General features: G+C 37.9%; 1 protein-coding gene across 3 annotated transcripts; it reads left to right on the top strand.

Annotated features, from left to right (window-relative positions):
• The first annotated feature begins 230 nt into the window (after window positions 1–230).
• Window positions 231–23,875, top strand: CARNMT1 (carnosine N-methyltransferase 1). 3 transcript variants are annotated; one of them, XR_012635658.1, is made up of 8 exons: window positions 231–612; window positions 3,838–4,033; window positions 4,970–5,133; window positions 13,096–13,236; window positions 17,849–18,027; window positions 19,667–19,776; window positions 20,636–20,739; window positions 21,025–23,875. XR_012635658.1 is itself a non-coding variant. In XM_074933290.1 (8 exons), the coding sequence occupies exons 1-8, from the start codon at window positions 272–274 to the stop codon at window positions 21,124–21,126; spliced, it is 1,341 nt and encodes a 446-aa protein (XP_074789391.1). In that variant the 5' UTR covers window positions 231–271; the 3' UTR covers window positions 21,127–23,875. The 3 variants fall into 3 exon arrangements, 2 of the variants coding, with proteins under 2 accessions (XP_074789391.1, XP_074789392.1); XM_074933290.1 differs by having other exon boundaries at window positions 19,667–19,780; XM_074933291.1 differs by lacking the exon at window positions 231–612 and adding an exon at window positions 972–1,533 and having other exon boundaries at window positions 19,667–19,780.
• The last annotated feature ends 212 nt before the right edge of the window (window positions 23,876–24,087 follow it).

The following is a 24,087-nucleotide window of genomic DNA, read 5'->3' as shown; positions in this document are numbered from 1 at the left end:
GGCTCTCAGGCACTGCCCGGGGGGTGCCTGTCCCTAAGGGCGGGGGCTCTATCGTCAAGCCGCCCGCCGCCGCACCGACCCGCCTCGTCGTGCCCCGCCCCGCCCGCCGGCCCGCGTCTGCGCCTGCCGCCATCGCCTCCATCTTCTCGCGATACCCCGGGCCCGCCCGGAGGAGCTGGCGGGCGCCGGGCCGCCTCCCGCTGCCCCGCGCCGGAAGTGACCGACAGAGAGCGCGCGCCGGGCGCGACCGTTGGCGGCGGCTGTGCTGGAGATGTCGGCCACGTGCGCCGTGCCCCGTAAAGCGCAGCCGCCGCTGCCGCCGCATCCCCCGGGCGAGAGGGACCCGCCGGCCAAGGCGATGCGCAGGGGCCTGCGGCGGGGCCACGAGGAGGAGCGGGAGCAGGTGCCGTGGCCCGCCGAGAGCGCGGGCGGCGGGGGCGACGAGCCCGAGGCGGAGCCGGCGGCCTCGCTGGGCGACGAGCGGCGGAGGCGACAGCCGCAAGAGCCGAGGGCACTGGCAGCGGCGGCCACGGCAGCCAGGGTGGAGGAGGAGGAGGAGCGGCTGGAGCGGGAGCATTTCCGGAGGATCATCAACGCCTTCCGATACTACGGGTAATCGAGACCTGCCGCCTGTTGTGTGGGGCCCCGCGAGGGTCCCCTCCCGCCCGCCGCGTTCTCCTCTCACCGGCCAGCCTCCGCAGCGGTCAAGGGCTCGCCCTCCGTGGGGGAGACCCCTCGGCGCTCCGGGAGCCCGGCTCCCAGAGCCCTTGGCTCCTCCATGCCTGCCGAGGGGCCTCTCCTCTGGGTCCGTGCGCCGTGGGGAGTGCCGTGCCTGTAGCTGGGTACAGAAACCTGAGTGAGGAGAGGATTGATACTCCGTATACTCTGGATACGCACAAAGTCGCATCGGTGTCTGTCAGCTAGGAAGCATGAAATTTAAAAAAAAAACAAACAAATCACACCATCTCGAAATACGATGCACCTGGAAAAGCTGTGAAAGGTCCCTTTTTATAAGATAAAGCGCTTTAAGACTCTGTAAAGCACTCAGAACAGCAGCAGCTCCTGGCAGAGAAATGCAAACTCTTTCACGGTGTTTCGATTATCGAGACATTTTTGAAAGACGTGTCAATTTGCACAAGAGCTAGGACCTGTTGATACGGCTAATGAATGTCACTTTTTAAATAGCTTTAGTTTTCTAGATATTTGTTGAGTCAGAAAAGGACTTGGTGGCCCCACAGGAATGAGATAAAGGGTGAGGGGGACCCGACTTTCTATCTGAATCCATTGAATGGATGAGGAAACAAAATTATTTCAAATTGCGGCGTGGGGGTGACTGGCTGAAAAAGTCCGCTCCTCGACAGTATTTTGATAAGCTGTTTTCTGAAACTGCTGTCCAAAAATCTGGGCTCTTTTGCCTGGTGCGCAATGAGCCGAAAACTACATAGAGTCGAGATACTTGCTTAATTCATATCTGCGCAGAGACGTGTGCTAGGCTGTAATTCCACAAAGCGGCCGCCCCTTGGTTAACACACGGTAAGCATTTATACATTCCGGGTGACGGCTCCCGGTGCTTTTTACTGTTAAGTTCGGGCACCCGCGTTCTCATCGGTCGCGTCTCCTTTTAGTCACAGTAGCCTCTCTAACTTTGCATGTTCAGTGAGGAAGGGGCTTCTCTTGGTAGGGGGCTTTTTCCTACTGGGCAAGGGCTTTTACTCTGTTAATGAGGAGAGCTCACTCACGGTTCAAGTAGCTGTTACCAGTAGCTTTTATTCCTGTGTGCGGTTATCTTGGTATTTCCCTGCTTGATGGTCTTACAGTGTTATCTCTCAGTATTTGTTTTAACCACCGTGTTGCTTCTTCAGGGTTGCTCTGGCAGCTTTACCAGTTCCTTTATCCATTCCTGGTATTATTTCACAACCCTTTGGTCCTTTTATCAATTAAGATGTAACATTGTCCTATGTTTGTAGTTCCACTACACTGTATACTTAAGTTGATAAACCCCCATCATGTAAATCATTAGTATGTGCTGGACACTTTTTGACAATGTAATACAAGCATAATTTTCACGTGACAGATTCTTGGGAAGAGTGTATTTAGAGTATTTCTTCCATTTACTTTTTTTGTATCTTGGTGGTTTTATTTGTTTCTAAGGACTAGTGTTTGAGTAGGAGGTTGGTCTTGATGGCACTTCAGTGTCTCTTCCAAACTGAATGAGAGAATTCAGTTTGACCACACCAAATACTGTGTTATTAGTGTTAGCAAAACAGCCAACTGTAATTTACTTATATCAGTGACGTAACTGTATCCTCAGATTTTAACAGCTAGGAAGATCTTTCTCAGCCTCATGCTCAACTGTGACTCTGAGTTGCTTTTGAAAACTTCACTTTCAGTAAACACATAACCAAAAGGATATGACTCACATTTCCAGAACAGAAATTGAATTATTTCTGCCTTAAAGAAATAACTCTGAATTTAAATTAAATGGCATATCTTGGTAGTTAATTTAATTGGAAATGCCTGTATGAGTAAGGCAATAACGCACTTTCAGGTGAATCAAGATTGAAGTTCTTGTCTTTGAGAGACATATGGACTTTGTTTTTTTGCATGTGGTTGTGATTTCAGTGAATCATTCGTTCTGCTGGAAGGTTGCAATTCAGCATGAAAGGGTGGGGATTATAGTTCAAAGATTTTTTTTCTGACAAAAGTTTCAAGCAGATGGTATCAGGCTAAGCTGATGTGCTTTATATAGAGGATCAGTTTATTTTTTTAATTGTTCCTGCTCTATTTTTTATTCCTAAATGTCATTTTAAACCAGTTATTGCAGCTATTGCAATGAACATGCCCCTCTCAGTAGCATATATGTAATGCTGAATGTATTAACTGGTCAATTATCCAGACTGAGGGTGCAACTAAAATTGCAGCAGTTTTCAACTCTGTACTGCTGTATGCTAACAGAAGAGTTTGAGAAACTGCACCATGGCTTGACCAGATAAAATGATTTGCTGCTGCCAAAAGGGTCAGTATCTCTTGTCCTGGATTTATGACTCAGCCAACTTGACTTGCTAAACCATCAGAAATCAAGAGTTAAACAACTGTGGCAGGCCTGGTAAGTGCTTGAACAAAGTGGAGGGCAGAATTGTTCTGGGTGAGGAGGAGGAAAGAAAAAAACAGACCTCTTGGGAGTAGATTCACCTTTTTTGTGGAACTTTTATTTTGGGGAAGTTGAAAAGTTATTTTTAGCTTGGATCAGTTACATGAAATACTCATACTTCAGGGGAATATGCCTTTAAAAAAAAGGTTGTTTAGTATCTTGATGTGGCTGCCAGGACTCCAGTATCATCCAGCTGTGTCTTTTACAGCTCCTTCAGGAGCAATTGATTTTGAGGATCCCTGTTCTTACTCCACATCTTGTTATTTTTGTCACCAGAGTTTACCACACCGTTCAGCTATTCATTCGATTTAAATTGGATTTGTGAAACCATCTGACGGGTTTTGGTGGGTTTGGGAGCTGGTTGTTAATTAAATTTTGTATGTCCAAGCATTAAGGTAGTCATCACTTGTGTTGGAAGTGAGTGACTATGAAATTGTAAGAAGTTGACAATGGTTCTCTTAAACTCCAATGTGTTAAAAAGAGTGGTACTGTAGAACTAGAGCTTAAAACAAACATCTTGCCTAAAAAAATATTTTAAACTTGTTCTCTAGTAAGGGATTATAATGTCTGATCATTTTCTACATCTAATGAAATGGGTAATTGTTGTAGTTTAGAGTGAATTATTTATAATTAGTGTGTGTATTGCTTCTAAATACCTAAATAGCTTACACTTTTTTGCTTTTTAGAACGAATATGCATGAACGAGTGAACAGAACAGAGAGGCAGTTTAAATCTCTCCCAGCTAACCAACAGAGTCTTCTTCCTCAATTCCTTCCTCACCTTGACAAGATTCGGGAGTGCATTGATCATAATCAAGAGATACTGCAGACCATTGTGAATGACTGCGTTCATATGTTTGAAAACAAAGAATATGGAGAAGACGTATGTTAAAATGAACTTTTTCATACACCAAAATTAAATTCTGTACACCTTGGGGTATTCTGCATTTGTTTTTCACACCTTCAGGCCTCCCAACATTTTTCATTTTGTCTTCTTTATTTTCTCCTTTTTTACTTCCTGTTTGCTTACATTTTCTTACTCTTGTCTTTCACATCTTGTAGAGCTGATGTTTAATAAAACTATTTGTTGTTAGTCCTTGTAGTTACACGTATGAAAACTAATTGTGAATCTGGCAAAGACAGGAATCACTTTTTCCCTGCAGAGTTCTTGCTCCACCCTGTTACTTTTTCACTTAACTGTGTAGAACATAAATGGTATTGTCTGTCTTACAGTTCTAAATCAGTTACAATTTTAGATAGGCCAAGTATTTTTGGTGTTCTCATCTGTACTTTTTCTTAGCTGCTTTTTCAGTGTGGCATCTCTGTCATTAAAAAATGCACTCAGACTTAAAAGGCTGGCAGAGATGGAAACTGAAGGCCTTTTTTGGTATCTGCAGGCAAGGTACAGTAATGAGCAGCTCTGCTGTAAGTTTCTCAGTGTTGCCTCATCAGTAGTACCTAAAGGGATCCTCTTCTCAGGGTAAGCAGTTCAGCCTCTGCACTGGCTAAGCACTTGTCCTTTCCTGAATAAGGATTACCAATTTTGCTCTGATATGCCATACTGTGTATTGGGTTTTTGATGTGGAACGTGGTCTAGTGCGTGCCAAACTGAGATCGGAAAACTCAGTTTCTTTAGGATTCTAGGTTGAATTTGAGCCTTGGTCCCAGAAATGAAAGGCAAGTGCTTTGTCACCTAAAACTCCCAACACCCCTTATAGCATGACTTTTTTCTGTTTATAATTTACTTTTTTATTTTCCCTCAAGACTAAAGATCCTTGGCACATTTTCCACTAACTTTTTTTTCCCCCACTTTAATCAGGGAAGAGGGAAGATTACACCAGCTTCAACATTTGACATGGATAAATTAAAATCCACTTTGAAACAATTTGTGAGAGACTGGAGTGAAGAAGGAAAGCCTGAGAGAGATTCCTGCTACCAGCCGATCATTAGTGAAATTGTAAAGAACTTTCCAAAAGAAAGATGGTAATAGTGTTTTAAGACTTATTTTTATGTGGGCATGCATTTTTGCACAAATTTAACAAAGTTTTTATGGAGTAGTGAAAAGCTTGGATTTATAAACCTAGAAATAACTGAATGCAGTGGAATTTATTTTTTAATCAAGAAAGTTTTTGTTTCTAATACAAGGTGTGGGAAAAGAGCATAATCATAAACTTCACAAAGGAATACCAAGTAAACCAGAAATAATTTACTTTTCCTGCAGCTTGATGTAATGAAATATCTGTTGACTTTTCAAGTAAGAGATCTCAGGAGGTTGTGAAGTTAAATCAGCAAGGTAAAGTTTGCAGATTAGCAGATTCTTAGAGTGCATGTGCTGCAGATAAAAGGAAAGGACCCTTGTGACAGCAGCAAATAGGAGTATTGCCCTTCATGATTGAAGGACAAAAAAGGGAAGAAGACTTTTAACCTCTAGCACAGTTTCGTTGCCTTCAGAATTTAACCTGCACACACTTAATTTTAGCCTTGGTTTCAGACAGGTGTTACAAGGCAAGTCTTAAAAGTTTTGCTGCATGTGTGAGGGTAGCTTTCTAACTGCATTGGCTTGTTAACACCGCCAAAATAGTCACTGGTGCAGGGCTTTTTAGGTAATTTTAAGTAGAAGTATATTGGTAGAATTTCAGAAGGTACTACTGTTGTAAGAATTCTGTGTTTAATGGTTCTGCTGTTTAGTCAGGCCGGTATTAAGGTATGCTTCAGTTTAAACTTAACGCATTGGGAAGATTTGTGGACTTTGTACTCATAAATGTAGCAGGTCAGAACGCAGGTTTGATATAGCTTGGTGTTATTTGTCACTAATCACTAATAATGCACTTGTACAGATTTGAAAATACCTTCCACTGGCCATCTTTTAATTTTCATTAGTGAAGACTGTTAGTGGTGTCAGAACATGGAGTGGACATGGTTGGTTGTTTTCTCTTTTGCCTTAGGCTAACTTGTCTCAAGTTGGATGCACCACTAGAAATGTTTTATCTGAAGGTGAACTTTCTGCAATGTTTTTAGTACTAATAGTGCCCTACATAAGAAAAAATTTAATTAAATACTATAGGTTACCTAATGTACCTCTGATGTGCAGATCTGTAGGAAAAGTCATAGTTTTGAAAGTAATCATTCTAATCTTCAAGGTGGCAGTTCACCTTGTTCTCTGTATGGTAGATTTTAAAGCACTTTTGTTATGGAAGAGGTAACTTAATTCAGATATGAAGAGATAACGTGACTAAAGTTGGACAGTCTTGACTTACATTTATCATCAGTGATATTTCAGAATCTCTAGTTGGTATTAGGAAGTGACATGTGGTAACAAATTGAGTGAATCTGAAGTTGTTATCTTTGTGCTTCTTTACCAGGAATTCTGTTTGTTGTTGTTTTTGTTGAACTCAACTAATGTAACATCCCTGCTGTGATGGCTCTGAAACCAGTTGGGTTTTTTAGTCTTTACAGAAATCTCAAAACATCATTGTATAGATCAAACATCTCAACTACTAGTTTGAGTTTGTATGAAAAAAAAGAAACATTTTTTTGATTTATGAAAGGCAGGTCCTGCTTGACAAACCTGGTCTCCTATGACAAGGCGACCTGCTTATTGAATGTGGGAAAGGCTGTGGATGCAATTTACCTTGACTTTAGCAAGGCTTTTGACACCATTTCCCACAGCATTCTCCTGGCAAAACTGGCTGCTCGTGGCTTGGATGGGCACACGCTTTGCTGGGTAAAAAACTGTCTGGATGGCCGGGCCCAGAGAGTTGTGGTGAACGGAGTTAAATCCAGTTGGTGGCCGGTCACGAGTGGTGTCCCCCAGGGCTCGGTTTTGGGGCCACTCCTGTTTAACATCTTTATTGATGATCTAGACGAAGGGATCGAGTGCACCCTCAGTCAGTTTGCAGGTGACCCCAAGTTGGGTGTTGATGTACTCGAGAGTAGGGAAGCTCTGCAGAGAGACCTGGACAGGCTGGAGCCATGGGCTGAGGCCAACTGGAGGAGTTTCCATAAGGCCAAATGCCGGGGGCTGCCCTTGGGCCACAACAACCCCCAGCAGCGCTACAGGCTTGGGGAGGAGTGGCTGGAGAGCTGCCGGTCAGAGAGGGACTTGGGGGTGTTGATTGACAGTCGGCTGAACAGGAGCCAGCAGTGTGCCCAGGTGGCCAAGAAGGCCAATGGCATCCTGGCTTGTGTCAGCAATAGTGTGGCCAGCAGGGACAGGGAAGGGATCTTACCCCTGTCGTGGGCACTGGTGAGGCCGCCCCTCGATTCCTGTGTTCAGTTTTGGTCCCCTCACTACAAAAAGGACATTGAATGACTCGAGCGTGTCCAGAGAAGGGCAACGAAGCTGGTGCAGGGTCTGGAGCACAGGTCGTACGGGGAGCGGCTGAGGGAACTGGGATTGTTCAGCCTGGAGAAGAGGGGAGATCTCATCGCCCTCTACAGCTCCCTGAAAGGAGGTTGTAGAGAGCTGGGGATGAGTCTCTTTAACCAAGTAGTAAGCAATAGGACAAGAGGGAGTCGCCTCAAGTTGCACCAGGGAAGGTTTAGGCTTGATATTTCTTTCCAGAAGGGATTGTTAGGCATTGGAATGGGCTGCCCAGGGCAGTGGTGGAGTCCCCATCCCTGGTGGTGTTTTAAGAGTTGGGTCGATTTAGGACTTGAGGATATGCTGTAGTTGGGAACTGTCAGTGTTAGGTTAATGGTTGGACTGGATGATCTTCAGGGTCTTTTCCAACCTAGATGATTCTGTGATTCTGGATGGACAGGGTCTGAACTGACCATAACGAAGTGATTCTGTCTGTTGTGTATAGTGAGTGCAAAGTCTCTTTCCTCTGGAGAAGTCTTGCTGTGGCACTAAGGCAGGAAAAAAGCCTGTAGGTGGAACCTCAGTGCATCTTTTTGTTTTTTTGTAGAGTTCTCTTTTGTAGCATGGAGTGATGGAATCTCCTGAAATGAAATGAAAGTGCTAGAGAAAAAGTGTATTGTTGGCACTGCATGATGAAAACAGCTTTGTATGTATTTTGCATTGAAAAAGATGGAGAAATAAATATTTTAAATTTAAAACTGTCAGTACAAGTCACCTTCTACTTTTTAATGGCTTCAATGGAATTGTATATTTCATTTCTAGTTAACATTGTTAACAGTACTGAGTCTATGCATTGGATTAATGTAAAAAATTTTAAATTTTTAAGGCTCTTCAAGTATGTTTTGCTTCATGCATGCACTTGTTCTGTTGTTGGTCTTTGCAAGATTGGCCTGTCAGCATTGTTTCAGTTGGTAAGCAAAGAGCAGGAAAAGGAAGTACTCTATAGGCTGGCTCTTCTGGGAAGCAGAAGAGATACAAGCAGTTGTTGAAAGTATCTGAGTAGGTGCTACTGTTACCTTGTGTCTCAGTCCAATTTTCTGACAAGACTGTCATCTAAAAATAAATTAAAATGCCAAAATCTGTTTCTACCTCCCATTCCTCTTCAGAAATAATTCCTTCTTTCTGCTCAGCACCATAACACAGGATCTGTTAGTAGGATCAACAAAGCAGTTTTAACTGAAGTTCCATGAGATAAGGTCTTCCTGAGAACTGATAGATTTCTTGCATTGTTCATGTTGGAATTTAATTGTGTTTCAGCTCATAAGGTCTCTGTAATATTTTCTACATTTTGATAAAGCCATCTAAATTTATTGAATTTCTTGGATCTGGATGAACCATGATGACCACTTTCTGTAAGAGAAAATCATAAAATATAGACACATTTTTATTTATTGATGGAATGTGTGTGTTAAAGCATTTTTCTGAGGAAATATTAAGTTGAAAATCTAAATAAGCATACCGATATATTGGTTTTTTTCGAATTCCTGTTTTCTTTTGTCGTCTTGATTTTCTTTCACATCTACCATTACCCTTCTTGCATATGAAGATAAAAAAGTCACCAGCTTTTTATCCAGAAGGAACCAAAGAAACAGTTAACCTTTTAGCTAATTATTATTCCATAGCCAAAACCAGTTAACATAGATATTTTCACCAAAGTTTTCTTTATTCATTAACTTGGCCTGTCGAACTGCCTGTAACTTGAAATTTCAATCTATCATGCTCTCTAGCAATTTATTGCATGTTCCAGCATACTGTCAGGACAGCCCAAAATGAGTCCCCAGTGCTTATGTTTCCTTTTTATTTGAAGAACATAGTTTTAGTCCTAAGCCCAAGCTTGGCTACAGTTTTTGCATGTGCTCAGTCACAATTATAGTGATGATAAAATTTCTGCTTTATATAAATCATATTTTATATAAAATTAAATAAATCTGTCCTTGAAGGGTTTTTTATCTTGTCAAAAATTGTATTTTTATCTTGTCAAAAATTGCCTAAACTTTGCTTTAAACATTGGATTTAAGAGCTAACTAGATCTTCTGTGGTACTGCAGTCCTGTGAAGGCTTTGCAGGTCTTTGAATGGAATTATATAGACCTCAGCTGCTAGGTTTGGAGAATTCCTCTTCAAGTGATTGTGCTTTTCACCTGCCTTCACTCTTTTATTTGAAAAGTAGTTGTCTTTTAGAAAAAAAATCTGAAAATATGATTACAGTAAAATAATGAAAAATACTATAATGAGAATTGGATCTCTTCACAATCTAAATTTACGAACATTACAGAGATAAGACACTAGGAAAGAAGTAATTTCACGGTGTGATTCTATGCTGCTGATTCCACTGATATTTGTATGGACTGTATATTTCTTATCACTTCTTATCATTAGATGACATTAGGTTGCAGTGTTTATTTTATGGAAATGAGTTTTCTGTTACATCACATACACAAATTTTTATTTTGCTGAATTTCAGTTTAACCCCTTCAGCACCATCATTTTTTGTTAAAAGCAACAACAGACATAAAAACCCTATATTTTTATCCCTTGCATTTTTTCCCTTAAAAAAAGGACACCAAGTTAAAATCTTTATTAATGGCATTAAACTTCTAAAAGCTGAAAATATATCACACTGCAAAATGCAGTACAATAGTGGCAGATTTTAGTTGCTCCTCCTATTTCTCCACTGTCTTTTTAAGAAACTGCTGTAGTTTCAGTAGTTGAGCCAAACAGTACAGCTCACTCCCTGCTCTTTGGCCAGCCTCCTCACTCCTGTCAGGTTAATAGGCTGATGTTTCTTTCCTATTGCCTGACAGGTTTTTAATGAGTGCTTGCTGGATACCAATTCACATTCCTAATGAATGCTAGATCTGTGTCACAGAAATCGTGCTGCTGCTGGCTAGTTCAAGGCTAGTTTCACTGTAGGTAACCTTGGATTATTATCAGTTATCACAATTCAGGATTGTATTTTGACTTTGCTACTGCTACAGTTACATATCCTCCAGAGAAAAGCTAGTTTTTCTAGCCTCCTAAGTTATATTATGACTGTAGCCATGAAAAAAGCTGTTTGTGTGCAATTAAAAATTTTTGTCTGTTCTAATGATTCAAGAATTAGAATAATACAGTGCATTGGAGTGTTCCCACTGCCACTGGTTTCGTACTCTGATTTTTTTTATTTTTTTTTTTTTTAATTCATCAACAGTTTGTCACTAACAATTCCTCTTAAATCTTGAAAAGCAAAAGATGTTTGAGCATTTTATTTTTTTGGGTAGCAGGACACTATCAACAGTCATTACTTATTATGCATTAAGTTTGCAACATACCTAATTTCTCTGATTATAGATTTTAAAAATGCTCTTGAACCATTTTGGAAGGTTAGTGTCAATGTTGGTGGACTCAGATTTGGTTATATTGTCTTCTGTTAGCTGTGGTCTATATGCTGAAACGAAGTTGGTGGTCAGCACCAGTCCCTAGCAATGCATATGAAGAGAATAGGTAGAAGTTAAATTTCTAGTAAGTTTCCAGACAGACTTCAATCACTTAATGAAGGTGCAAAGGAAAGTGCAGTTAAAATCAACTGTTTTCTAAGAGAGGATTGGAAAAATCAGTTCAGAGATGCAAAATCTTATATTTTCATATATGTATTTCATCTAATAGAAAACAATTAGAAGCAATTTAAAATCAATTCACTTGACTGTTAGAGGCTTTATCTTGTTTTAGGATGAATAAAGGTGCAAATTTGGAATGATTACACTTGCACAGCTATTAGTTACAATATTAGGTTGTTCTAAGAAAAGTCTCTTTTCTAATCAGTGCATGACCTTGGAAGTGGTGTAAGGCTTTTCAACACACTCATTGTAGAAGTATCCAGATGGGGGTGCAAAAATCTGTATATAGCTAGTCTAAACATAAATAAAGTTAAATTGTAAGAAAATTAAATGTTAGAAATAGAGTTGGAACAACAGTGTACCACTACAATCAGAAAAAGCTGTAAGATTGAGGTTTTTCTAGCTTCTTCCAGAAATTGGATTTTCTTACTCCTCCTTCTTCTGGGCCTCTATTTGCAAAAATTTCATCTTGAGCAAGTAGTCTTTGCCTTGAATTACTCTTTTTTTTTTTCTTTCAGTAGGACTTCCCTGGCTGTCTTGCTTCTGGTTTTTCATGTAGAACAGAGGGAAGGAGAGGTGTTGATTCACAGAAGTGCTTTTAAGTAATAGTGAAGTCTTGATTACCTGCTTCTTGTTAATCACAAAACAAAGAATCTGAAACTGTAAGGAGTGGAAATCAGGAATTACAACTTTGATTTTCCATTTGGGTAGGCTTCACCGATTAGATGATTAAACCACAAACCAAAAGGCACTGTTAAAACTACTTTGTTAGTTTGTGTGGTCTTTAGAAAAGAATACTTTCTTTTGGTTTTGGGTAATAGTCTTCAGAAATGTACTACTTTTCATAATTTACATAACTCCTTTACTCATCTTCATGCTTATGCCGTATGCTAACTCTTTTGAACCCTTTTTGGCATCCTGAATTTTTATGCAGTCAGAGGCTTTGCATTTTGCTTTCTTTCATAGGTTTGGAAATGCTGATTGTGGCTTCCTTCATTTAGTTGCATATAAATTGATACAAGTATGTTTTTGTCTTTGAAGGTGATGTGCAAAAGGGAGGATTAGTCTGAGTGTTCACACGCTTTTTTGGTATATGAAATTATGAAATCTTGTTCATGACTGGAAATTGAAAAATTATTCCTTCTTAGATTATTTTCATTTTGGTATGGGAGTAGTTTTTGTTTTATGAGTGAAGGTTTCATTGCATTGTGATAGAAGTCTAATGGTTAGAATATGTATATACTGCCTGAAAGAGGAGAAAATTTTGAAATTCTTAGTTCTTCTATTTATTAGTTGCTGAACTTGGAAGATGTGATTGTTTTTTCTAGGTATCTCAGTAAACACATACTGCTGGATGTCTTCTGGTCATCTTCAACTTGATGCCTGGTTATGGGAAATGAAGGGTTAGAGAACTGATTTAGGAAATCTTACATCACTTAATGTGCTTCAGTGAAATTGATGAACAGCATATGTAAAACCCACAGTTGCTGAGAAATTAACTAAGATTTTTACAGTCTGAATTGCTCATCATCTTATGGAAGTTTTGTTTGGTTTGTGTTTCTGATGTCAAAATACTTGTTTATTTTGCATGTGATGTAACCAAGATGATTTCTAGAGTATCTACTAGTTACTAGTGGGTCTCAGAAAAATACATGGACCTATATGATAATGTTCTTTCTTCAATTCACTGAAAAGATTTTTAGCTTGATACTTGTAAAAGTTTTCAGGGGAAAAAAATGGTTTGAAATTATGCTCTGTATTCTGAATGAGGGTTGTGTATGTTCTTGGGTAATTTATGTGAATTATTATGACTGTACAATTAACCTGTTGAGCAGTACTGACTCAATTTTCATTTAACAAGTCAAGTCGTACAGGAAATACATTATTGTATCTAAGTATATGGGGGAAAAAATGTTTGACTGGACCTCTTAAGTTTTGTTAAGAGGTATCAGATAAAGACTTAACTACTATTTTTGTTCTGTTGCAGGGATTTCTCCAAAGTTAATATCCTGGTACCTGGTGCTGGGCTAGGTAGATTGGCGTGGGAAATAGCTATGCTCGGTTATGCTTGCCAAGGAAATGAATGGAGCCTCTTTATGCTCTTTTCTTCTAACTTTGTACTCAACAGGTATATAGCTTATGTTTTCCTTGCTGGTTGAAACCTAGAGAGGCAGAATTATAAATGAGAAAAAACTTGAATAAGTGAAATTCATAAGAATAGATTTGTAAGTCCTAATACAGCACAAACAACCCATTTTTAGAAAGTTTTAATGAAAAAAAACATCAGTGGGATAAATGGGGGAGGGAAGCATTGTCTCTGAGTCATTGAAATTATAGCAGGAACCATGGCTTTTAAGTTATGTGACTTAAAATCTCTTGATTGTACCACAGATTTTCTATACAATCTTGAATAGGTTTTATGATTTATTTCACGCCTTTTTCTGTAAAATGCACACCTATCTCACTAGTGCCAAACAAAGACTGGTTAGTATGTGCATGGTACTTAGTGGTGGTGATTAACATTTCCGGTTACTGAAGTGTTACGTTCCATACTAAAATTTTAGACACTGCTTTGACTTGAAGAACCACCAAAGCATGCTGAACCACTTCTTAAGCAAGTAGCTAAAATAAAATAGTTCTACAATCACACTGAGGTACTAAATTAATTTGAATATAGTCAATTTCACTTTATAGGTTTAACTGAGAGTGACATTTCTGTATTAGTTATTCTGTCACTAGCATTGGAAATCACTGGTTTCTTAATGAATTTGTTAGGGAGGCAGCAAATGAATACGGTTCTTTTAAGAAAGATGGGAAGACTTATAGGTGGGCAACTGGTGGTGTGGTGGTGTGGAAATTGGTACTAGGTTCAGAGAGACAGAATGTGCCAGTTATGAAATGATACACCTTTGCGGAATGCACCTAAACTATTGCCTTGTATCCTATACCAAGGTGTTTTGGAGCCCTCTTGGTAGACTGATTGTCCACAGCAGCTGTGATGATCTTAAATCTGTTAGAGCTTACTGTTGAAAAACAACAAGGAGAAAACACTTTATTATGTCTGCTGCATGTCTGCTTAAAGCAGTAGTGGTCAGTGTGATTAAAATAGATATTTGCTAGAGGTTTATTTGTTCTTTTTCTTACATTGATTCTTAAATGACTCTCATCTGGTGGTGAAATTGCATATTACAGCTGAGCTGATCTAACACATTGCAGCTACTGACGTCTTCTTGTCCTTAGCTATACAGCCCTGCTAGCTCTTACACACTTTGGAACTTCTGAAATTATTCAAAGCAGCATAAAAGTATTAATTTCCCATCTTTGAGTACTGGTCAGCTGTCATAGTGGTTCAAATCTGAAAGTTAACTTCACCCCTAACCAGCTCTGACATGTTTTTTGTCTTCCTTAAATAATTCATCTTTGGCCTATATGTAGAATTCTCCTGAAGATAGTAATAATTCTAAGCATCTAATGCTCATGTGGTGTTTCCTGTTTATATAAGATATTTAGCAAAGAGGTATATATGCATTAGACTTGCTAACTATTATATTTTAGACAGCAAAATTGAGTGTTGCTCAGCTGCTGTAATCTTCATCTTTGCTGGGCAAGTTCTCGGTTGCAAAGTTTCCATGTAAGCATGGAAGAGAATACTGCTAACCTGACTCTGAATTTCAGTCAATTCAATTGAAGTTCAAGCATTCCTTTCTGCTTGGGATGTCTATTAAGGAAGTTTTAGGGACTTTTAGGTCTTTCATTTTACTCTTAAATGGCTGTTCCCAGTTAGCCTTCTGAAATGGACATGTTTGCCTTCCTGGCCGAGGAAGAAACAGCAGTGACCACTATGAGCTGAAGATGCCAGTTAAGGAAGCACGGTAGGAAAGAAGGATTTTGCAAATTAGAACTACAGTCTTAATTAATTTTTGTTTTCAGCTGATAAAAGCATGAGGATTTTGCTAACACGTGCTTACAGATTGGATGTACCTTCTTTCTCTGGCCTTGGTATATTTTTAGGAAGACAAAGTACTTTCTTGAGTGTCAAGCCAACTACTACAGTGGGCTCTTAGATGTGGTACAGTGACTTAAGTCTTCTGTATAATTCTCTGTAAATTCTAAACTTTTGTTACTGTGGATAAAGTTGCATAGCATGGTATGGGGAGAGTGCATCAAGGTGTAACTGTGGTCACTATAAGTATTTAAAATTAATTAGAGGGCATTATTCCATTGAGAAAGCTCTAATTTGAAAATGAAGTGACCCTGGAGTAGAAGTAGTTAAGCTACAATGGTTCCAAGGCTGCTGCAGTCCTTGTATGGAAATTGTGCTTTTTCTTGTATGGTCATGGTTCTCATTGCTGGTGTATTTTTCTGGTGTTTACGTAAGGTCTGGATATAAAGACATATGGCAGAGGTCATCACTGGTGATGTATAGACGCACTTCATTTATTACACGTGTTGGAAGAGCAAAAACTGTGAAAAGCATAATCTATTTTCCTGCCTCTGGAAAGCATACCAAAATTTTCAGGCAGTCTAGAGCCACAGGACACACTACTTCCCTTTGACATCTGACAGGAGCAGGGGCAACAATAGGGTGGTGTCTGTGCGGAGGAGTCAGGAGCAGCTGGTGGCTGACCTGCTGTTTTCTGCAGCTGGAGATTCACAGCACAGGGACAGTCACCCTGGTCCAACAGCCCTTCTGTAGTAGTAGTCCCACTTATGAATGTTTAAGAAAGTTCAGTTGAAGTAATACAAAATCACTTTGTACCCAAGTCAGAGTAGGGTTAGTTTAAAAAATCTTTAATTAATACAAGTAGAATTCATGCTAATAACTGACTAATCTTTACTTCCTAGAAAGAATGTAATTTTAGATAAATCTTAACACTTTGTGAGGGCTGCTTAATTGTATTTGTTATAAGTCCATAAATGCCTTCCAATGAAAACATTTAAACATTTTATCTTTAAATCAGTGGTCAGAAGTAAGATTTGACCTTTTTCCATAACTTTTTGACTGAATGATAGAACAGTAAATGCCCTGCCCCTGTGAAAAATAGTGAACTGCATCACAGTTGAAAGATGTTAAATTTTTATAACGGAACTTACAGCATACATCTTTTGTTGGGAGAGTGTAATTGTAAAGGACTGCAGTACTTAAGCTTTGAAGTAGAAACTACTGAAGTGGAAAGGGAGGTTTTCAAGCTTGAATATGGAGAGGGCTTGATCTTTTATATTAAATCTGGAGTTCCTTTTGGGACTGTTTGAAAGTCTACATGAATATACTTTGTGCTGGGAAAAGAAAAATACAGGGAGGCGTGTGTTCCTTTTAGAGCTCCGAAAAAAACCCCCTCTTTCTAACCCCTTTCAGATCTTTTATTTTCTTTACATTGCTTTTGGGGAAGCTTTTTGTAAAAGAAAAATGTTCTGAGGATAATATAGATTGTCTAGGAGCATAATGAGAATGCTAGGATGGTTAACACAACTTTTGTTGGCCAACATGGGTGTTTTTTGGTTTTCTTGTTGTGGTGGTTGCGGAGTTCTTGGGTTTTGTTTCTGTCTTTTTCTTTGTTTTTTAACCAGAATAGAAAAGCCTTTTTTAAAGAAGTGATCCCCATGTTAACAGGGTTTTTTCTCTGCTTTTTTTCCTTCAACTGCATATATCTGATTTTTTCTTTTTTTTATTCCATACATACAGAGAAGTTAATGAGCACAGTATACTGCTGCTCAATTAGAGGTTTCTTTTGTATTATTTTTTTACTGCTGAAAGACAAATATGACATGAAGGAGGTAAAAAATGTTATTTCATAGTCTTTGCCATAGATGTTCTCTATCCACTAGTCAAAAGAGTACACTTTCTATAACCTGATAGATTACTTGCAGTTTATGAAGTGTTTGGTGATATGTGTTTATGGGACAAATGGGTCTTCCATTTGTGCCTGAAATAAAATGGCTTCACTTTTTAATTACAAACTGATTTTACAGGACTGTGGGTAAAGCTGCTTTTTATACTTTAATGCTATATTTTATCAGCTTTTAAAATTTGACTTGGTTGGCCATGTCAATTCACAAATTTTAAAGCCATGTTTATTCAGCATAATTGCAACAAATGCACTCCAAATGTTATTAACTTAAAATGACATCTAGTGCAAAAACTACTACCCTTTGCAAAATAGAACTTAGTTATTTTTTGGAATGTAAAAGCAGCCTTTCAGTTAGCATCTGAAAAATGTTTCTGTTTTGCTGTGCTTCACGATCTCTATGATTATGGTTCAGAAAAGACAGAAGAGTCTAGAATGATAACAAATGTTTCCAATAAAATTCATGGAACTAATGTTACTAATTTATTTTTTTTAAATAGAAAAATATAATCCAGAAAGGCTTAGTTGTACTGAATATACTAATTCATAATTTTCATTAATCCTGCAAAGGAATCTTGCACATTTTCTTTTCAGTGGATAAGTCAGGGGAAATGGTAAAAAGTGGGAAAATGAAGTTTTTAGAATGGAAAAAGGCAGTTATTTTGTGGTGATAATTTGTGTGTCAGAGTAAAATTGGGGTTTTGATCAATCTGTAGACTGATGAGCCGTCTGCAGTGTTATGAGCTAGATAACAGTCCTTTAGAAAACACGTAGCATTTGTAAGAACTTTATCAATAAAACATGAATGTTGGTGAAAGTCTTGACTCCTCCTTTTCTAGATAATAGATATGCAATTAGTTGAAACTGAACTGTGCTGATTTCTGTATTTTACAGATGCTCTGAAATTAACTCATGTAAGCTTTATCCCTGGATTCATCAGTTTAGCAATAACAGAAGATCTGCTGATCAGATACGTCCAATTTATTTCCCTGATGTTGATCCTCACAGTCTTCCTTCTGGTTCAAACTTCTCTATGACAGCAGGGGATTTTCAAGAAATTTATTCCGAGTGCAGTGAGTAAATGCAAACTGCTAGGCTATCCATGTAACTGTACCTTCAGTGTATTTGTTACAGGACAGATAATCACTACAAATGGGAGGGAACTTTGTCTACAGGCATTAAGGAAAAAGTACTAACTGTAGCAAGATGTTTTTATGCCAAATCATATTTTCTTTTTAGTTATAAAAAAATATGAACACCTCCTTGCCTAAGAGGACTTCGTTGCAGTAGTTTCTTTCAGAGTAAGACAGCATATTAAGTTTATAGAAAAGTTTAGTTGATTAGTTGGTTTAGAAAAGTGATGTTACAAAAGGAACAATGTAACTAGTTACTTCTCTTCTTTAGTGTAAAAAGTAGAAATATGAGTATTTTTTTTTTGATTCATTTTGTGTTGTAAAAGCAAAGCAAACTGTTTCAGTAGTAGTAAATAATAAATGGAAAAAAATACATACTGACTGTCCATAGCAAATATTTCAGAGAAACATTATGGGGATGATAATTATCAAAGACAGATACTTCTGTCAGTATAAATAAGCTTTTTTTTTTTCTTGTGATACCAGGTTAGTTGTGCTGTCCTTAGTGCAGCAATAAAGTAATGTTTTATGACTAACCTAATATTGAATTAACCTGCAGAAGATTATCTTATTTAGTGCCTACTCTACCAATTACATATTTAGGATTTGATCCAGGTAACATTTACTCACTTCTTTTATATGTAGTCTAATATTCTACCGTATACCTATTTAGAAGTCACTGCTTTTTCCTTACGTAGTATTGGATTATCACCTCAAACATCTACTTTCTGTTTCCACCTTTCTGTCCCTGTTAGACCCATAGCCATTTTTCACCAGGATTATACAGCTGTTGATCTGACCTTTATTGTGCAGCTAGACTTCCAGATACTTTCTTGCAGGAGCCTTCCTTGTAGTTGGTTAATTTTCTGAAGGTTCTGTCTTACATTAGAACATCTGCTACTGGCATAAATTGAGAGTTTTAATTTTTTTATTTACAGAACTTAAAACTTTTGCAATTTCAAGGATACATGTGTAGAGAAAAACAGGGAGACTCATGTTTTAAAAGATAGACTTTGAAGGATTCTGCTTGTTAAATTAACTACTAAAAAACAGCTAGAGGAATATTCAGGTACTGAATAACATGTGATTTATGAAAGCATGCTTTAGTTGTATAGGCTTGTATTGTTCTAGATACTAACTAGAGATGTCCAAAATCACTAGGTATTTTTGCAGTTGCATTTTTAACAGTTATGGTAATGAAGTTCATGGGACAGGTGAGTTATAGCACACTTGGGCCTTTACTTATATAAAGTTATATTTACATTTTACAATATATGCTATAAATATATTGTTTCACATAATGTGTGTGAATAAATTTTTAAAATACATAAATATGTATAATATTTTAGAGTGTGTATGTGATACACACACATATGTATAGGTCACAAGAACCCAACTGAACTGTTGTTAATCTAAACCAAAATATTTTATTTACTTCTAAAGGAAATTAAAGAGCCTTCAACTGTTGTTAGCTGAAGGTAATGCTAAGTATATAAATGAATTCTAGGGTTAAATGATGAACTTTTACAGGGGTAGAAACATTGAAACTAATCTCTGTATACTTTGTTTTTTTAACCAGATACCTGGGACTGCATAGCAACTTGCTTTTTCATAGATACAGCACATAATGTTATTGATTACATTGATACTATATGGAAAATACTAAAGCCTGGAGGAATATGGATAAATGTAGGCAAGTGTGACCAACCTCTCTTCCTTCTAGCCCTAACTTATGTTTGATCGCATCCCCACAAAAGAGTTGTGGGGATGAATGTGTCTGTGCTGCAAACTCTGTAGAGCTAGAAAGATCTAGGGCTTGGAAATTCTCAGATGTGTTCAGAATACGTTCAGATGTTTACAATCAAGTCAACACCATGAGATTTTTAAATAGAGAAGTAAAGCTTCCCAGTGGAGGTTTTGCAGCAAACATTTCTTTCTTGACAAATACTGTATTCTTTTTTGCTGTTTTTCTAGGAAAATTGTTGTGTGTAAATGCATCCTTGCATTTTTGTCTTAATCTGTTGTCTAATTTGTACTGTGCCTCTAAACAGAAGTTTTGGGACTGAGATTTATGTATGACTGGGCTCAAAAGAAAAGAGAGTTTAAGTCTTCCATGGTGAAGGAATGGCAGACAAAACTTTTGAGTTTAACATTCTGTATAGTAGAAACAGGTCCATCAGTCACCACACCAGTCCTGGCCAGTCACAGAATGCAAACAGAGCTCCTGAGTAGACCACAGCATGTCATGCCTTCTGTCTCGTAGAGACAGCAGTGATGCTAGGCTGAAGAAATTATAAGATCAAGAAAACACAATGTGATAAGAAATGAGACTTCATTGTTGAATAAGCATCTGAACTAATTTGTTTTCATTTTGCACTGATTCTGAAATTCATTATAAAAATCACATTTAAGTGGTACAGATATGTTATTTTGTCTCTTGAGTATGAGTCTAGTTATAAGCATTCTTTGTACTTTCACTGTGTGCTTTTGATTTTTAAAACATTTTTGTCTTTTTGAGAGCCATTTCCGTTGTATCTTTCTACTCTAGGTCCTCTCCTTTACCACTTTGAAAACTTGGGAAATGAACTTTCTATAGAATTAAGCTACGAGGATATAAAAAATGTTATACTTCAATATGGATTCCATATAGAGGTAAGAAGATGATGTAGTTTGTAATGAGTAGTATTGGTATAAACCAGACAAATGGCTTTGAAAAAACCTTTACCTTAACTTTAGTTCAACATAATGGCATATACTAATAACTTCTAGGAGAATTAAATGTTTCTGTGTGGCAAATTATTTGCTTTCCTCATTTTTTAAGAAGTGTTTAGATGGACCTTGAAATCTAGTATGTATGTAGCAATTTATTTCTTAAGAGAAACTTTTGTATAGTTCTTGTAGAAGAAGGTGTTTTGAAAACTGCTGCTTTTTTTCCAGGTGGAGAAAGAATCAGTACTGTCAACTTACACTGTGAATGAACTCTCCATGATGAAATACTACTACGAATGTGTGTTATTTGTGGTGAGAAAACCAGAATAGAAGTGGTCTGAATAGGTTAATCAGGAAAAAATATTGGCTTGAAAGCTAGGAATGAGAATGGAATGAACTGGGTGATGTCTGGACACAGCCTCAAATCAGTGGTGCCTTCTTATTCCTAATAGGATTTAGATAGTGTCTATTTTCTTAATATCTATTGCTATCCAGACATGTACTAGGTCATGCATATTTGTAATATACTTGTGAAAATGGAGGAGGAAATATTCACATACACTGTCTTCATGCTTTGGAATGCATTAAGAATGAAAGCAACAACATTTTTTTGAGAATAAAATTTAATGTTTGCCATAACTAGGTTAATTCTCTGCATATGCTGCCTCATTTTTCATATATTTATAATAATTTTCTTTTTTCCACTTTCTGGTGTTAGAAATGTGTAGACATGCTTACTTTACTAGCTGTGTCACATTTAGAGAAGTATTTCTAAATGTATACTTAAATTATGAAGTCTGACGCAGTTCAGAAGTGATAAAATTATTCTTGTGAGATGAAATATCCATCAAAGCTGTTAGAACATTTTCTGTGGAATTGATATGAAGTAGATTACACAAATTTATAATTATCTTTGACTGTACCACTCTTAATTTAATCAAACACAGAACCTATAGGCAATTTGAAATACTATGTGAAAGCAAAGTACTGGGTGAAGAAAAAGCATGTCACAGAGAAGCAGATTATGTTAACCCCAGTTCAAGAATAACACAAATTTTGATTAATCTCTTATTGTTGAAACTGAAATACATTATATGCTTTGCTGTCTCAAAAGTCACCTACTTAACTGCTTAAGCCAAAACAGTGAAGCAGTATTTGTCTTTAAACAATTAATAGAAAGTCATTATACCTTAAGCTCTTTCCTGGTTTTTAAAATTTATAACATAGCTGAGTTTTCCATGCTATGTGTAGGTAGTGTAACAGTTAAACATAAATAGTATGTGCTGTAGCCTAATCATCTCTACCTAAGTCAGCATATGCAGGCCAGCTGGTAGACAACTTCCTTGTAACTTCAGGCACTTTACCCTTGTGACTTAGTGACTTTTTGGTTCCTTAACCTAATGTGGCTTAGGTGAATATTTAATCTACAAATCATACTATAGAAGAGGCTGAATATTCTGTCACTTAGAAGTTATGTACATGAGAAAATGTTAATAATTACTGTGCTGACAGGAGGTGTCATGTTAGGTGCCATTTTGTTTTGTTAACATACTTGTTATTAAGTACCATTATCATCCATTTTCATAAACGTCTTAAAAATATAAAAAAATTATAAGGAATCACGGGGATCTTCATATTTGGTCATACTGGCACTGGGCAGTGGCTTATTTGTTTCTCATTATTTTTGTCCCTTTTTTCATGGTGATGTCCTAATTGCATCTCTTTCATAGATCTATTACTGGCTTTTGGATTTTTCCCATTAAGGCCAGAAATTTGTGCCTTTGTTCCTAAACTGAAAGTCTGCAAGGAGGAAAACAATTTTTTTTTTTATAGTTTCAACACCACATAAGATGGAGCATGCCTGGGTATGTTTGAGTAGTGTGCACCTTTCTGCTCAGAATCCTTATTAAGAATAAAGGCTTCGTGTCTACTGAAGTTTTCAATTAGAGATTTGTTTAAACTGATCTTCTTTGATCTCTTTCTTCCTGAAAGTGCACCAGTAAGACTTAGCTCCATAAATGAACTGCCAAATTTCTACCCTGCTCCAAGAAAAATGTTTTTAAAGCTGAAAAACTGCTATTGCAACAAGTAGGTTAAAAATAAAAGCCCTTGCATGCCTAAAAATAAAAAAGCCTGTTTCTTTAATTTTCTTGTATAATTTACTTTAATTTTTGAGGGACTGTGTGGTTCTTTGCTTTTATGCTAATTTTTTTTCCCTTAGGTAGAACAAGATTAGTATTTTGCTTGATTTTCAAGGTCCTTGAAATAAGACAAGGCTAGGTGAACACTGATTATGCTGTTGCTCAGTAGTATATATATCTGTAATATTGCCCAGTTTCTGCCTCCTACCCAGTCTGTACTTAGACTTGAAATGTGGTGTTTTTTCGCAAACAGGAAATTGAACTCTTCTGATTGAATGTCAATATCCTTTGTTCTGGTGGTTTTGTTCTTTGCCACCCCACGTTGTCACAAGTGCCATTTATTTGTGCTGTTTTTAGAAAACACATTTCTATTATGTCAGGTATATTGTGATGCGCTTCTGGTTTTAATCTAGAAAATGCCAGTTTTCCCTAATGTTCTCCTTTTAAATTTTAAGAGTTGCATTGAGCTGAAACCAGAATCATCTTGTGAATAAGCTGTATGAATTAGTAGTGTTCTACCTGCAGTCCTATTTATGATTTTTTAAAAATACAAGTGATGAATCTTATGCACAGGAATAATCGTGTATTACTGAATGTGATCACGTTCTTCTACTCAGTTGTATATGGGGTGGGTGGGGAAATGCTTAAGGTGTTTACAGCCAAAGCCAAGACCATTTAATTGAGGTTACTATTAAATGGTGTATAGTACTGGATGTAAAATAGAATTCTGCATAATCTTCAGTGTAATACTTCTTTATATGTAGTAACTTTGACAAACGTAAAGTGTCCTGTATTTTTATTTATATGTAGCACACTCTAAATTAATCACTTACCGAGGTAAGAATGGGAAGTTTTGTGTCTCTGTGTGAACTTCCCCTTAATTTCAGTGTGTGTGTAATGGGCTTGATTTTTCCTGGATATTAAAGTTTGCAGTATGACTTGCTCGTGTGTTCGGTGTTATCCGTTACTTCGCGGTCACGTTTGGTTTTTGCCTCCTTTTTCTGCTCTCGTTCCCTTCAGCCCCTGTGAGCACGGAGCCTCCGCCCTCCGCGCGGGCGGGGCGGGCACCGGGCCTCCGCCCCGCCCCTCGGCGGTGGGCGGGGCCGAGCGCCCCGCCCCCTCCCCTCCCCGGCGGCGGCCAGGAGCCGCG

Source organism: Athene noctua, chromosome Z (genome assembly GCF_965140245.1).
Source record: "Athene noctua chromosome Z, bAthNoc1.hap1.1, whole genome shotgun sequence".
NCBI classification, from domain to species: Eukaryota; Metazoa; Chordata; class Aves; order Strigiformes; family Strigidae; genus Athene; species Athene noctua.
The sequence above is the reverse complement of the archived record's forward strand: the minus strand, read 5'-3'. Positions and strand labels throughout refer to the sequence as shown.

What these genes read in the sequence shown, in the direction of transcription:
- CARNMT1 (XM_074933290.1), top strand. Translation starts at nt 272, where the DNA reads ATGTCGGCCACGTGCGCCGTGCCCCGTAAAGCGCAGCCGCCGCTGCCG. An exon ending in AACGCCTTCCGATACTACGG is followed by an intron (nt 613 to 3,837) that starts GTAATCGAGACC and finishes TTTGCTTTTTAG; the next exon opens with AACGAATATGCATGAACGAG. An exon ending in TCTAACTTTGTACTCAACAG is followed by an intron (nt 13,237 to 17,848) that starts GTATATAGCTTA and finishes TGTATTTTACAG; the next exon opens with ATGCTCTGAAATTAACTCAT.